The sequence below is a fragment of the Aethalodelphis obliquidens genome, unplaced genomic scaffold (genome assembly GCF_003676395.1).
Source record: "Aethalodelphis obliquidens isolate GAN/ISIS:26980383/991018 unplaced genomic scaffold, ASM367639v1 scaffold98, whole genome shotgun sequence".
NCBI classification, from domain to species: Eukaryota; Metazoa; Chordata; class Mammalia; order Artiodactyla; family Delphinidae; genus Aethalodelphis; species Aethalodelphis obliquidens.
The window spans coordinates 1,552,260-1,567,397 of NW_020838042.1; the positions used below are offsets into that span (position 1 = coordinate 1,552,260).

The 15,138-nt window shown below is 37.6% G+C and overlaps 1 protein-coding gene across 4 annotated transcripts in view; it reads right to left on the bottom strand.

The window, feature by feature from the left end:
- The window catches only part of DMD (dystrophin), a 2,234,319-nt gene that overhangs the window by 666,635 nt on the left and 1,552,546 nt on the right, over window positions 1-15,138 (bottom strand). For all 4 annotated transcript variants that reach the window (XM_027096086.1, XM_027096084.1, XM_027096085.1 and 1 more), the window contains one exon: window positions 14,768-15,000. In XM_027096086.1, the coding sequence (XP_026951887.1) occupies window positions 14,768-15,000 (233 nt within the window). The remainder of the gene's footprint in view (window positions 1-14,767; window positions 15,001-15,138) is intronic.

Here is a 15,138-nt window from a genome sequence, read left to right on the forward strand (position 1 = left end):
ATGTATATTGATGCCAACGGACAGCTTCAGAATTTGACAGGCTACTGAAGCTATGATGAAAGTGATTGCTTTCTCTTTCTCCAACTTAAAAAATATTCAGAGGTAGGAAGATAGAAATGAATAATATAACTTTTCTTTAATTTAATTTAATGTGTTAGAGCTATTTAGAACAGCACTGTCCAATAGTACTTTCCGCAGAGATGGAAATGTTCTGTATCTGTGCTGTCCAATATGGTAGTCACTAGTCACATGTAGCTATTGAGCATTTGAAATGTGGCCAGTGCAACTAAAGAACTGATTTAAAAATTTTAATTAACTGAAATTTAAATAGCTACATATGACTAGTGGCTACTGTATTGGACATTGCAGATTTAGAGAATTACAGACAACACCTGTGGCTAATTAGGAAGTGATTCCTTGAGACCAGAAGAGGAAATATAAACACAATGCATTTTAATTTCCCACTTAATTTACATTGTTTTCAGTGACCTTTGTACAGTGTGATTGTCAAGTAAAATAAATGATGTCTACTAATAAACATTCATCCAAGGGTTATTCTTTCACATTCACACCTCCATGCCATCTGCAATGAGAGAACTAAGAAGACAGGAAAACAATCACATCAGTTTTAGGTAATTAAAAGGTACTTAAGCCTAAAGTAGAGAAATATGCTCTAGTTAAGAGTATACTATCAGACATAACTAGTTGCCTACCCAATACCTGTTCTTTCCTTCTTCACTAAAAAAATCCAAATTTTGTTCAGAACAGCAGGGGTTTAGGATTAGGTCACCAGTTTTATTCTGAATTATAAATAAAGAAACACAACTACTTATTTAAAATACTCTACCCTCCCAGGATCTCTTAAAGCTAGGAGAGGTCATGTGACACATTTCTGTGGTGTAAGTAGACCTCTTCTATGTGGGGCTGCCAGAAAAGCTTTTGCTTTCTTTTTAAGTAGGAGCTGAAACACCTGGGCACATGCATTTACTCTCCCCGTTTCCCCCTCTTTTCCATTTTAAGACAAAGACGTAGTGCTTTGTGGCAGTGAAGCCATCTTGAGACCACAGGAAGGAATGAAAGCCAAATGTTGAGGATGGCTGGGGAAGGCTAAAGGAAGAGTTGGGATACATGATTTTGGGGCTATTGGACCTACCCTGGAATACATAATTCTGAAGGTCTTGCTTTGTGAGAAAAATAAACTCCTGTCTGGATAAGCTACTGTTAAGAAGATTTTGCTATATGCAGCCAAACACAATCCTAACTGTATTAACTGGGGAAAAAAGGTCCTTTAATTCCTAAAATTCTTAGAGTCTAAAATTATAATTGTTTTTGCTTGATGTGGCAAATTTAATTCCCAGGAGTCTTTCATTCATCACTGACCAAAAACAGACATAAATCATGCTGCATTTAAAAAATAAACATGAATATGCAAACAGCTCTATTACAGATTGTTAAATTTCAAATGCTAAGTAAAACTAGTCATTCATGAAGATAAAGTCAGTCAACAATATTTGTAAAACACCTAGCATGTCCTTAGCTGCTACAGCAAATAGAATAGTATGCCTGTCTTTAAGGGAATTTAAATTCATTTCAAGGGCTAAAATACAAAAATATAAAAAGTCAAATGACAATAAATGTTTATAAGAGAGGTTCAAGACATGGGACTTCCCTGGTGGCGCAGTGGTTAAGAATCTGCCTGCCAACACAGGGGACACGGGTTCGAGCCCTGGTCCGGGAAGATCCCACACGCTGCGGAGCAACTAAGCCCATGTGCCACAACTACTGAGCCTGCGCTCTAGAGCCCGCGTGCCACAAGTACTGAAGCCCATGTGCCTAGAGCCCATGCTCTGCAACAAGAGAAGCCACGGCAGTGAGAAGCCCGCGCACCGCAACAAAGAGTAGCCCCCGCTCGCTGCAACTAGAGAAAGCCCGGGCACAGCAACAAAGACTCAATGCAGCGAAAAAAAAAAAAGTAAAAAATAAAGTGAAAAAAGGGTTGGTAGGATTTAAAAAGAAAAAAAAAAGAGAGAGAGGTTCAAGACAATAGAAGCAGCTTTACAAGAAAACATACAGTTAAAGGACAAAATAATTTTGTAGTCAATCACTGATTAAAAAGACCAATACAGATTGGAGCTTTCAAAACAAGTTTCACTGAGAAGGCAGGGCAAGACCTCAAAGGCTTCAATGTTCTGACAAACCAGTCAACTCTACATTTCTAATCATTGTAATCAACTTTAAGGAGTGTGAAGGAACCCTAAGTCATTGATGTGCTTACTTCATAATTGGATTTGATTAGAACCTTGAAGTGGTTGCACAGTTCTCATCTAAAAAGTTTCCTAATGCTAAAAATAAAATACATCCTCATTTTGATTTAGAGTACCATTTTATTGTAAAATCTCATCATATATAGCTTCTTGTCCACTCGCATTTTTTCCAACTGCTATTATCTGCCCCCAATAACTGTCTCCTTTTAGTACTAACACCTATCATATAACTAAAAAAAACAAAATGAAATCAAACGTAGGTAGTGTGGTAAAGTGGCAGTTTGATTTTCATGTCAAATTTCTCAAAGGGCATTCATGGTTCTAAAAGTGGCAGCTTTTTATAATTTTCATATAATATGACATGACAGAAAAGCTTAGCCTCAGCAGAGTTACTACAGATTATTTTCCCTCTCACCATACTCTAGTCCTTTCAGTTTTATGGGGAAAAAGCATGAAGGAGTTAATTGTAAACTGTTCTCTTCTCTCCACTTCCTTAAGTAGAGATTGATCTATGTTCTTTTGCTCCAACCCTTCTCCATGGTTTTATTTTTTCTTACTTCTAGTTAGAAGGTGTCAAAATAATCCTAGAGCTTAACAGAGATGAAATCAGTTTGTGGAGGGAGGGTAAAGTCTATCACTACAAAGTTTATCCTGCTTCCATAACTGAAGGGAGAATATGTCAGGTAATTCAAAGCATTATCTTGAGACAAATAATACAGAAGATATTTTTTCCTTGAATAAATAATAGGAAAAATGTAATTCTTGAATATGATGCTACTTGTTTACACAGAATGTAAAATATAAAGAGAAGGAAATCTGGAAGGTTTTATGAATTACCAAAACTATATTTAAAGTCATTTTTATACATCTAGTAAAGAATTAATCACTCTAGTGATTAATTCACTCTAGGAACTCTGGTATTATTTTTAGTAAATTGACAAAAGTTCACAAAACACAGCCAACATGCTACTGCCTCTCTCTCAAAAACAGTGAAGCTATGATAACCTTGGAAATTTACCAACTAGCTTAGTTTATAAAATTTTAAAACATTAGAACATATGCAAAAATAAATTTTCACCCCTAGGTTATTAAATAAAAATTAACAAGACATCTGGAAAGAGAAGTCTAGTTTAACTGTCTTCTATATCAGGGAGGGAGGCACATATTAAGAGGAAGAAAATAAATGCTTCATTCATTCTAATATGTATATGATTGAAAACACCATAGCATTTTTTTTCTCTTGTGGCAATTATCACTCTGCTTTTTACGCTTCCTTCACAGAAGATACACTCTAAAATTGGAGCCTAAACTATTCTTATTTTTAATCCCCGAAAGCAGATAACATTGATGTCTTTCACCAGCATGTGTTCAATAACAGATGAATGAAAATAGTCTTATATCAAAAGCCATTAAAAGGTAGTCATAATATTTCTAATGAATCTACATGACATTGTAATTCAGGGGTCTCCAAAGTAGGCATTTGATGGAGGAAAGAAAATATTAGTAGACTATTAAAAATATCTACCACATTATAGGTATTTTAGTACCATGTATACATATATATATTTATCACTGTAACCCAAGTAATCATATACAGAAAACTGTGGATAAATGAACAAAAACACTTACTAATAGTGATGTGTGATCAATGGTTTATCTCTTTCTCAATTATTCACTGACATACACAGGAAATCAAATTTAAATCCAAACTCTTATTCCACTATCTCTTTCCAATGTCATTTCCTAATGTTCTTTGTAACCTGGGTTTTCAAAGACTATTGGTCGAATTAAGGAATAAATGAACAAAGAACCATGTACCTGACATTAACATTATCTTAACATTACCCTAACATTCAGAGTAATAAGAACCTACTTTATAACACACTGTAACTTCAATTATAGACATCAAGGACCCCAAACGATAAAAGCTCCCAAAGCAGGTAATAATATTCAGGGTATAATAACATTATGCAGCTTTCAAAAAAGATTAAAAGACACTGAATTATACTGCTTTCTTATAGAAGAAAGAAGACCAGATTTTAGGTATTTTTATGAAAAAAAAAGCCATTTCATGTAAAGGAATCTCTATCTAAACCCAAGCAAGGACATTTATAAATATAATTCACTATTTAAAAACAATAACTAAAAAAAATAAAAACAATAAAAACAATAACAAACATAAACTTCCTTATCAGAATCCCACTGGTATTTCATTGTAAACACAATATACTGGCTTTTATCAGAATTCATGTAAATATTATGGTTCAGTTTTACCTGACAAGGTTTTGACAAAATTTTACAGTGAACTGAACTGAAATGTAGTAAGATATACATTTCCACTCACAGACATTGGGATATGTGGTTTGGTAAACCTTATGTTTATCTTTAAGCAAAAAATGTGTATGATACCATTTTCCGTAAAAAGGTTATTATAATATTTTGAAAATGGGAATTGTTTGCTTTGTATTTATGGGAGTTAATTTTGTCATGATCTATGAGAGTATAAATCATATTACTGACACTGACATATTTTAACAATCTTCAGTGAAGATAACAGCGAATGTGGCTCTCATTAGGTAAGGAAAGAAAATTGCACGCATGTAGAACAGTGATCCAGAGTTATGAGCTTTCTACAGGGGACATGTACATTTGTCAGAAGATAACTGCAGTACAAATTTGCAAATCTCTTCAGGCAAACATAGTACAACATTATTCTTTGTAGAATGCAACATACACCTTCCATATATGGAAAGACAACAAACTCTGGTAAGGTGCTTCTTAAACAAGGTTGTGCAGAAATGAACAGATGAGATGATCAGGGCTGAATGGTTGTTTGAGAAAAGAGAAAAACAGAATCATCAATCTCCTCACACTAAGATGACTGTCATCTAACCTGTGAAATCCGCTGGATACCAATGGAAACAAACTGTTTAGTTTTAGTTTGTTCTGTTATAACTTTGGTGGAGAAATGAGGAGATGTTTAAGAAGGGGCGTGGTGGGGCTCACAGAAAAACAAAAAGAAGAAACATCTATTTCCCACGAGGTCTGTATTTACGTTAGGGCATCTACATTCACTAAGTGACCGTAGACCATGTTACTACATTGTCTGTAACCTTTCTCATTGATTGAATGAGGGAAAAACTATTTGTAATACCCACTTTTCTGCTACGCTCATGGCAATAGAATAATACCAAGAAACATTGTGTTTTGTTTTTAGTTTAAACAATCAGTGCCATTTCCCCCCCACATTGTTCCACTAATCCTTCTAAGTCCATGCTAGACAAGTTCTTTTGTCATCAGATTGTGGCTGAATTTATTCAACAAAAGTTATAATCAGAATGATTCTGGAGCCATTCAATTGCTCTTTGTGTAGATATAGCCAGAGTTTAAAAAATAATCGTAGAATTTTTATTAAAGACTTTGACCCTAACAATAAAAAAATTAAGCACATCCAAGTAATTACCTCCCATTTAAATATACACTGTACCCACTAAGACTGCTTGTTCGATTTTTGGATAATGAAATCTCCCAGGTAGCAGTATAATGTGCAGCTAAAAATGAATCTTGAACAATGCTATTATCATCTTGTCCAGATTGGCCAATTTGTCTCAACGCCAATTGGGAGAGGTCTTATTAGAGGCTAAAACTCTTTGCCGATTCTTTATTCAATACCAGTGCCTGTGGCTCAGATTTAGTAGTGAATTACCCTGAACACCTGGCCAAGATGACTTGAAAAAAGACTGTAATTCATTTAGCACAGGCAATCAGAGACCGGTAGTAGAAAAAACAACAATATCAAATGGCCACCTAAATTCTACCTATTGATAACATTACAGTTATCCATTGCCACAACCTGTCCCCAGATCTGCCAGCCACAACCCTCTACCCCCAACCTCTCTCGCTCCTTCTCACCTTCCATCCCTCCTTCCATTTTTCCTATTCTTCCCTCCTTCCTTCCCTCCTCTTCTTCCTTTCCTTCCCTCTTCTCCTTCCTCTGTCTCTCCTTCTTTCCTTTCTCTAAGGGTCATATTTAATCATAATTTTCAGAGAAAAACTCTAGACATATTTTCTCCTTCATTGGATAGATTGTGTCAGTAAAAGAAAACTGTGAATAACTGTCACAACAATTTTATTTCAGAGCTATTTTACTTAAACATGTGATGAAATAGGAAAAGCAGTTTTTTTATCAGATTTCTCTGACACTAAACTATAAATTACAAGTCATCCTCTGCTATAAATTCACAATTTTAGAAAATAAACTTAGAGCTTCATGTATGTTTTACTTTTAAAGGCTTAATTTGCATATTTCACACACATCTCTATTCCTCTACAATATAGTGGTATAATTTTTACTCTAAAATTAAGCAGTCGAGTTGCTTAATTTTTTAAATGGCTAAATTTAACAATCTTTTAAAAATTACAGTTGTAATTTTAACTTCTATTTTTTGCTTAATGTAATTCACTTAGTAAAAGTTATTTTCATTTCTAAATGGTAGCAGCCCCCTGTTTTCTAAAATAAGAATTTAATTAAACAACTTATGCTAAAGGAGAACAGAAACTTAGTATCAAATGCGTGATTTTTCAATTCAAGATCTACAACGATGAAAAGCTAACTTATTCACAGGCCGTGTCCTTATTCCCTTTCTGGGGACTATATTTTAATCACTGCATGTCTAAAGTTTGATCTGAAGTTAATAAATTCGAAACTAAGTTTTCCCAGAGTCATGACACTTTATTACATCATCTCTAATTTCTGATGCTCTGCAGCTACAATTACAATCCCCCAGCTCTAATCTCTGTTAAAAATGAATCTTCTTTATCACATTTCATTCACATTAGGCATAAAGCAATTTACATTTTTTATATTGTAATTTTTTATTGTGAAATCTGTGTAAATATAAAGCTCTAATATATTTAACAATATATTCAAGATTGAGACATTATTGCAATATTTGGAGCAAAACTGATTAGAATATTATGAAATGAGAAAAATAATTATTAATTATTAACGAAGAATAACATTTTGTTGTACTATAAATGTATCCTCTTTTTATTACTTATCTCCATGATATCATTTATTTATTACTTATTTATTTGTAAACATCTTTATTGGAGTATAATTGCTTTACAATGGTGTGTTAGTTTCTGCTTTATAACAAAATGGATCACTTATACATATACTTATGTCCCCATATCTCTTCTCTCTTGCATCTCCCTCCCTTCCCCCCTAGAGAAGTTCCAATAGCATTTTTTGTAAAACTGGTTTGGTGGTGCTGAATTCTCTTAGCTTTTGCTCGTCTATAAAGCTTTTAATTTCTCCATCAAATCTGAATGAGATCCTTGCTGGGTAGAGTAATCTTGGTTGTAGGTTTTTCTCCTTCATCACTTTAAATATGTTCTGCCAGTCCCTTCTGGCTTGCAGAGTTTCTGATGAAAGATCAGCTGTTAACCTTATGGGGATTCCCTTGTGTGTTATTTTTCCCTTGCCGCTTTCAATATGTTTTCTTTGTATTTAATTTTTGACAGTTTGGTTAACATGTGTCTTGGCGTGTTTCTCCTTGGATTTATCCTGTATGGGACTCTCTGCACTTCCTGGACTTGATTAACTATTTCCTTTCCCATATTAGGGAAGTTTTCAACTAAAATGTCTTCAAATATTTTCTCAGTCCCCTTCTTTTTCTCTTCTCCTTCTGGGACCCCTATAATTCGAATGTTGGTGCATTTAATGTTGTCCCAGAGGTCTCTGAGACTGTCCTCAGTTCTCTTCATTGTTTTTTCCTTCTTCTGCTCTGCCATCATTATTTCCACTATTTTATCTTCCAGGTCACTTATACGTTCTTCTGCCTCAGTTATTCTGCTATTGATTCCTTCTAGAGAATTTTTAATTTCATTTACTGTGATGTTCATCACTGTTTGTTTGCCCTTTAGTTCTTCTAGTTTCCTGTTAGATGTTTCTTGTATTTTCTCTATTCTATTTCCAAGATTTTGGATCGTCTTTACTATCATTATTCTGAATTCTTTTTCAGGTTGACTGCCTATTTCCTCTTCATTTGTTAGGTCTGGTGGGTTTTTGCCTTGCTCCTTTATCTGCTGTGTGTTTCTCTGTCTTTTCATTTTGCTTAACTTACTGTGTTTGGGGTCTCCTTTTTGCAGGCTGCAGGTTCGTAGTTCCCGTTGTTTTTGGTGTCTGTCCCCAGTGGCTAAGGTTGGTTCAGTGGGTTGTGTAGGCTTCCTGGTGGAGGGGACTAGTGGCTGTGCTCTGGTGGATGAGGCTGGATCTTGTCTTTCTGGTGGGCAGGTCCACGTCTGGTGGTGTGTTTGGGGGTGTCTGTGGCCTTATTATGATTTTAGGCAGCCTCTCTGCTAATGGATGGGGTCGCGTTCCTCTCTTGCTAGTTGTTTGGCATGGGGTGGCCAGCACTGTAGCTTGTTGGTCATTGAGTGGAGCTGGGTGTAGGTGTTGAGATGGAGATCTCTGGGAGATTTTCGCTGTCTGATATTACTTGGAGCTGGGAGGTCTCTTGTTGACCAGTGTCCTGAACTTGGCTCTCCCACTCCAGAGGCACAGCCCTGATGCCTGGCTGGAGCACCAAGAGCCTGTCATCCACACAGCTCAGAATAAAAGGGAGAAAATAAAGAAAGAGAGAAAGAAGAAGATAAAATAAAATAAAATAAAGTAAAATAAAATAAAGTTATTAAAATAATTTAAAAAATTTTTAAGTAATAAAAAAAATTAAAAAGAAAGAAGAGAGCAACCAAACTAAAAAACAAATCAACTAATGATAACAAATGCTCAAACTATACTTTAAAAAAAAACCCAAACAACAACAACAACAAAAAACCAGACAGACAGAACCCTAGCACAAATGGTAAAAGCAAAGCTATACAGACAAAATCTCACACAGAAGCATACACATACACACTCATAAAAAAAGAAAAAGGGAAAAAAAAACATATACATCATTGCTCCCGAAGTCCACCTCCTGAATTTGGTTTGATTCGTTGTCTATTCAGGTATTCCACAGATGCAGGGTACATCAAGTTGATTGTGGAGACTTAATCCCGCTGCTCCTGAGGCTGCTGGGAGATATTTCCCTTTGTCTTCTTTGTTCTCACAGCTCCCGGGGTTCAGCTTTGGATTCGGCTCCGCCTGTGCGTGTTGGTTGCCTGAGGGCGGCTTTTCTTCACTCAGACAGGACGGGGTTAAAGGAGCCCGTGATTCGGGGGCTCTGGCTCACTCAGGCCAGGCGGAGGGTGGGGTAGGGATGCAGGGCGAGCCTGCGGCGGTAGAGGCCAGCGTGACGTTGCACCAGCCTGAGGCGCGACGTGCGTTCTCCCGGGGAAGTTGTCCCTGGATCCCGGGACACTGGCAGTGGCGGGCTGCACAGGCTCCCTGGAAGAGGGGTGTGGAGAGTGACCTGTGCTCGCACACAGGCTTCTTGGTGGCGGCAGCAGCGGCCTTAGCATCCCATGCCCGTCTCTGTGGTCCGCGCTGATAGCCGCGGCTCGAGCCAGTCTCTGGAGCTCCTTTAAGCTGCGCTCTTAATCCCATCTCCTCGCACCAGGAAACAAAGAGGCAAGGAAAAGTCTCTTGACTCTTAGGCAGGTCCAGACATTTTCCCGGACTCCCTCCTGGCTAGCTGTGGCGCTCTAGCCCCCTTCAGGCTGTGTTCACGCAGCCAACCCCAGTCCTCTCCCTGGGATCTAAGCTCCGAAGCCCGAGCCTCAGCTCCCAGCCCCGCCCGCCCGGGCGGGTGAGCAGACAAGCCTCTCCGGCTGGTGAGTGCTGGTCGGCACCGATCCTCTGTGCGGGAATCTCTAAGTTTTGTCCTCCGCACCCCTGTTGCTGCGCTCTCCTCCGCGGCTCCGAAGCTCCCCCGTCCGCCACCCGCAGTCTCCGTGCGCGAAGGGGCTTCCTAGTGTGTGAAAACCTTTCCTCCTTCACAGCTCCCTCCCACTGGTGCAGGTCCCGTCCCTATTCTTTTGTCTGTGTTTTTTCTTTTTTCTTTTGCCCTACCCGGGTACGTGGGGAGTTTCTTGCCTTTTGGGAGGTCTGAGGTGTTCTGCCAGCGTTCAGTAGGTGTTCTGTAGGAGTTGTTCCACGTGTAGATGTATTTCTGGTGTATCTGTGGGGAGGAAGGTGATCTCCCCGTCTTACTCTTCTGCCATCTTGAAGCTCCCTCACAATCTACATTTTTTTGAGAACCAACTACTGTATGTGCAGGTGTCAAACAAACTTATGTTTAGAGTACTGGGACATAAATAGTTTTATTTCAGGTCTCCATATTGCAAAGTTAAAACAGATAAACATATTGCTTACATTGGGAGGAGGGGTGAGGAAATGATCTCTCCCCCAGTGTAAGGAGCTTTGGAAGGAAAGCGTTTTAAATCAGTGTTCTCTGCTCTCCTCTAGCTAAGAGATGGGGGTGTGACCCAAGCATGGTCAACTGGACTCCTCCCAGGACTTTAAATTTTGAACAGTTACCCAGTATAAAGCAAAAGAGGATCACAAGGAGACTCAAGTAGTACCTGCCAGCTAAATGCCCAGGCATACTCAGGTCCGTTTTCTTTTTCTAGGTCTTTTTCCATTGCCTTCAAGCTAATTACAGTGTTTACTTTCTGCCTGATTTAATCAGAGGATACTTTCCCTTGCTTGCATGGAGAGAAACCTACCTAATATGCAACTACACCACATTTGATGATTTTACTTCTCTGTTTAAAATCCTTTCAGATTGTTACCACCTGCAGGCCATAATCAAAACTCCTTAGTCTGTATTGTAATAGTTCTGTATGGTGGCTTATTTTATAACGGATTAACGCATTAAATCATACAAATTTGTAACAGATAAAAATATCAAATCACTAGGTTATACACCTGAAACTATTATAATATTGTATGTCAATTATAATTTATTTTAAAAACCCTCCTTAGTCTGGCAAGGAAGGGTCCCCATTTTTTAGTCCTACCCTCCTCTATGCAACCTCATCCCCTTAGTTTCAGCCAGATGGAATCACAATTTCTATCACATACTGCACTGTTTACTTCAGTGAAAAGCACAGTTCCTTCTGCCAGGATCGCCTTTGTCATTTTATCTACCTGGTTAATTCCAAGTTGTTCTTTAATGCTTCGCTTAGGTTTTATCTTCTTCAAGAAGCTTTTCCTGACATCTCTTCTCCTCCTTGGCTTAGTTAGATGCCCTCTCCATGAAGTAAGTCCCTAGAGCATTGCCCAAGGATTCCCAGGGAAGTGGAAAACTACGGCATCTGAGGGTGGGGATTCTAGAACCAGACTGCTTAGGTTCAAACCTCATTGCTAGCTTTTTACTACTTGACGTTGAGCAAGTTACTTACAACATTACTTACACAAGCACTCACTGCGCTTTAGTATAAATCTCACAGTGTTGTTGTAAGCATTAAGTGATACACACAAATCATTTAGATCAGTGACTAGCATCATTAACGCTAAATATGTGCTAGGTATTATCCTGAAATTTATTTCTATCACAGTGCTATTATTGCTTTTTATTCCCATCATCTTCTTTAATCTGTGCATTCCTATCTTGTCTAACTCTGTATTTCCCAGGCACTTAGTAGTCGCTCAATAAAAATTTACTCAAAGAATATATGAGTAAATAGACATTGATAGCGTTTTACAGTTTATAAAGCACAGATGGAACACTGCATCGTTTCTCACACCTCAAACAGTAAAATTAGAATTGCTTTATTTAAAACTCTACATAGAGGAAATATTTCTTCCCTGATATTACAATTAATACTTCCCCAAACTCACCTCTCTTTTTTATAACCCTCCACACACACACATTTGTTTAATGTTTATTTAGGGTCATTTTACTGACCATTTAGTGACTGTAGCTATACAAGGCAGGAATTGACAATATCTTTATAATTTTTTTTAATGTAAGGGGAAGAAGTAGGAAAATCATCCCCACTATTTAGCAAGAGAAGAGAGATTACAGGTGTATATGTGTGTGTGTATGTGTGTGTGTGTATGTGTGTGTGTGAACATTTATAATACAGTTGACCCTTGAATAACACAGGTTTGAACTATGCAAGTCCAATTCTACGGGGATTTTTTTTTCAATAAAAATACAATCAGCCCCCCGTATCTGCAGATGCAGAATCCACAGTGCAGAATCCACGGATATGGAGGGCCAACTATGGGACTTGAGTATCTGCAGATTTTGTTATCCATGGTGGATTCCAGAACCAATCCCTTGTGTGACTGACAACTGTACTGGCTTTCTGTGACCCTAGACATGGCACTTGAACTTCTCCTCTGAATTACTTTTGGACCTGTAGTTAAAGACTACCACTTTGAAGAGGCATCAAACATTTTACAAAGGAGTGTGAATTATCTTTCCCACTCTAGTATCTAGTGTCTTTTACAGGAGGCCATAATGTCATTAGCAGAATGGGGTCCAGGTGTGGAAATGAGCTCTTATTTTCGTGTAATATTATTATATGACATACAGTTTGCACAACACAAATACCATGAATAGGCAGACTTACATAGTTTGCTTAGCACCTAATATTAATTACTAACATTAGTTGAATACTTGCAGTAATCAAGGCAAGGTGGGAAGCATTTTCATGTACTACCTAATTTAATCCTCATGACCACCTATAAGGAAGACAGTATCATTATCCACATTGTATAGATAGATGACCTCAGGTTCAGGGAGGTTGAATAACTTACCCAAGGTCACACAGCTACAGTAGAGGAGCCAAACTTTAAACCCATACAATCTAATTTCAAAGCCCATGCTTTAAACGTCATAACATACTGTCCCCTCTGGTTAGGAATAGCCCCGGAAGTACTGGAATAGCTCAATACGATATTGTGAAAGAATGTACCTCTTGTTTCTTTATGTATCAGCACACTGCAATTGTAAAATGCTTGGCTTTGTGTCTCACATACACTATATATTCAAATACACATACATCACCAAATGGTAGCCACATTTACAGTTAATACTGGCAGGCAGTATACGTAGTAAGAACACAGGCTTAGGCCCCAAACAGACTTGGATTTGAATATTTGCTCTGCTACTTACTAGGAGTATGACATCTATGAGCTTCGGTTGCTTTTTTGGAAAAATTTGGCTACTAATACTTGTTATAAAGCAGTAGTAAAACAAACTATACATACATATTTATATAATATTTACATATCTTTATATTCACACATCTCCAACACTATGGTATATGTGAATCCTTTGTGCCTTGTACCTAGAAGAGGAAACCAAGATCCAGAGCATGATTTGACCACAATCATGCCATTTGCAAATGACAAAAAAAGACCACTGGGGCTTCCCTGGTGGCGCAGTGGCTGAGAGTCTGCCTGCCGACGCGGGGGACACGGGTTGGTGCCCCGGTCTGGGAAGATCCCACATGTCGCAGAGCGGCTGGGCCCGTGAGCCATGGCCGCTGAGCCTGCGCATCCGGAGCCTGTGCTCCGCAACGGGAGAGGCCACAACAGTGAGAGGCCTGCGTACCGCAAAAAAAAAAAAAAAAAAAAAAAGACCACTGAATTCAGGTCCTCTGAGTCTAAGATCAAGACACTTTAAATGCAGGTTGTTTACTATTAAATTATTTTCATTCCTACTGAATTGCTGAAGTTCATTTTAAAAAGCAATCTGTCTGCCCTAGTCCCTGTTTTTTCAAAAAGTATTTCTAAACAACTTCAGTACAATTTATTACTTCTTTAGAAAAGACTTGAACATCATTTACAAGTGAAAAAACTATAGTATATAAACCTTTCAAATCTACTTTTCTTATTCATTCAGAAATATAAAAGATATATAGTATATTTGTTTTAGCTAAGTAAACCGTATTTATGTCAGTATATTCTGATGTTTCTCATTGATGTCGTAATTTTGCAGAATGGATTCCAATGAGGCTGAGAAATGCAATCGTTGTATTAAAAACATGCTTACTTGAGTATGGCATTAAATAAATACGAATATTAAGATCGAAGGTATTTAAAAATATATTATGTTTTGTTACTTTTCTCTTTTTTTATTTGGAGCTTATTTTCAATTATCCTTATCACTGGAGGAGGAGAATTGGCATGGACGACTCAGAAGAGTGAACAACCAATTCCCAGATTATTATATTTGATTCTGTAATATATTATGGCTGCAGAGTGCCAAAACAAACACTTCAAATGTAGACAGCTCAAATGAGCTATTTATTTGATATAAAATAGGTTTTAAAAATACCAGATGTTTAGTGAATTTAATTAAGCCAACTGTACTTTAAGGGCTAAGCTTTTTTACTTGTATTATTCCTTTGTAATTTATGGTTGTTTTAGACAACTGCATTCATTTGTTTCCTTGATCATACTTAGACCGAACAGAGTAGAGAGAGTAGTGTGTTGGCTCACAGAGAAAAGCTACCTAAAAACTGGTGGGAAATGACTTGTGGAAAATCTTCACTTTAAAGATAAACCTCTGCCAGCCCTTCTCTTTTTTCCCCCATACCTTCTGCTTGATGATCATCTCGTTGATGTCTTCAAGATCACCCACCATCACCCTCTGTGATTTTATAACACGATCAAGCAGAGACAGCCAGTCGGTAAGTTCTGTCCAAACCCGGTTGAAATCTGCCAGAGCAGGTACCTCCAACAGCAAGGAAGATGGCATTTCTAGTTTGGAGACGGCAGTTTCCTTGGTAACCACAGGTTGTGTCACCAGAGTGACAGTCTGACTAGGAGCTAAATTTTTTTTTCAAAAAGGAAAAAAGAAAAAAAGAAAAATTAGAAACACAAGAAGCCAATTTCAATAATAATAAAACTAATTTAGGTGTAACAATTTGAGCCAAAGTATTATTTATGACATTATAAATATAATTT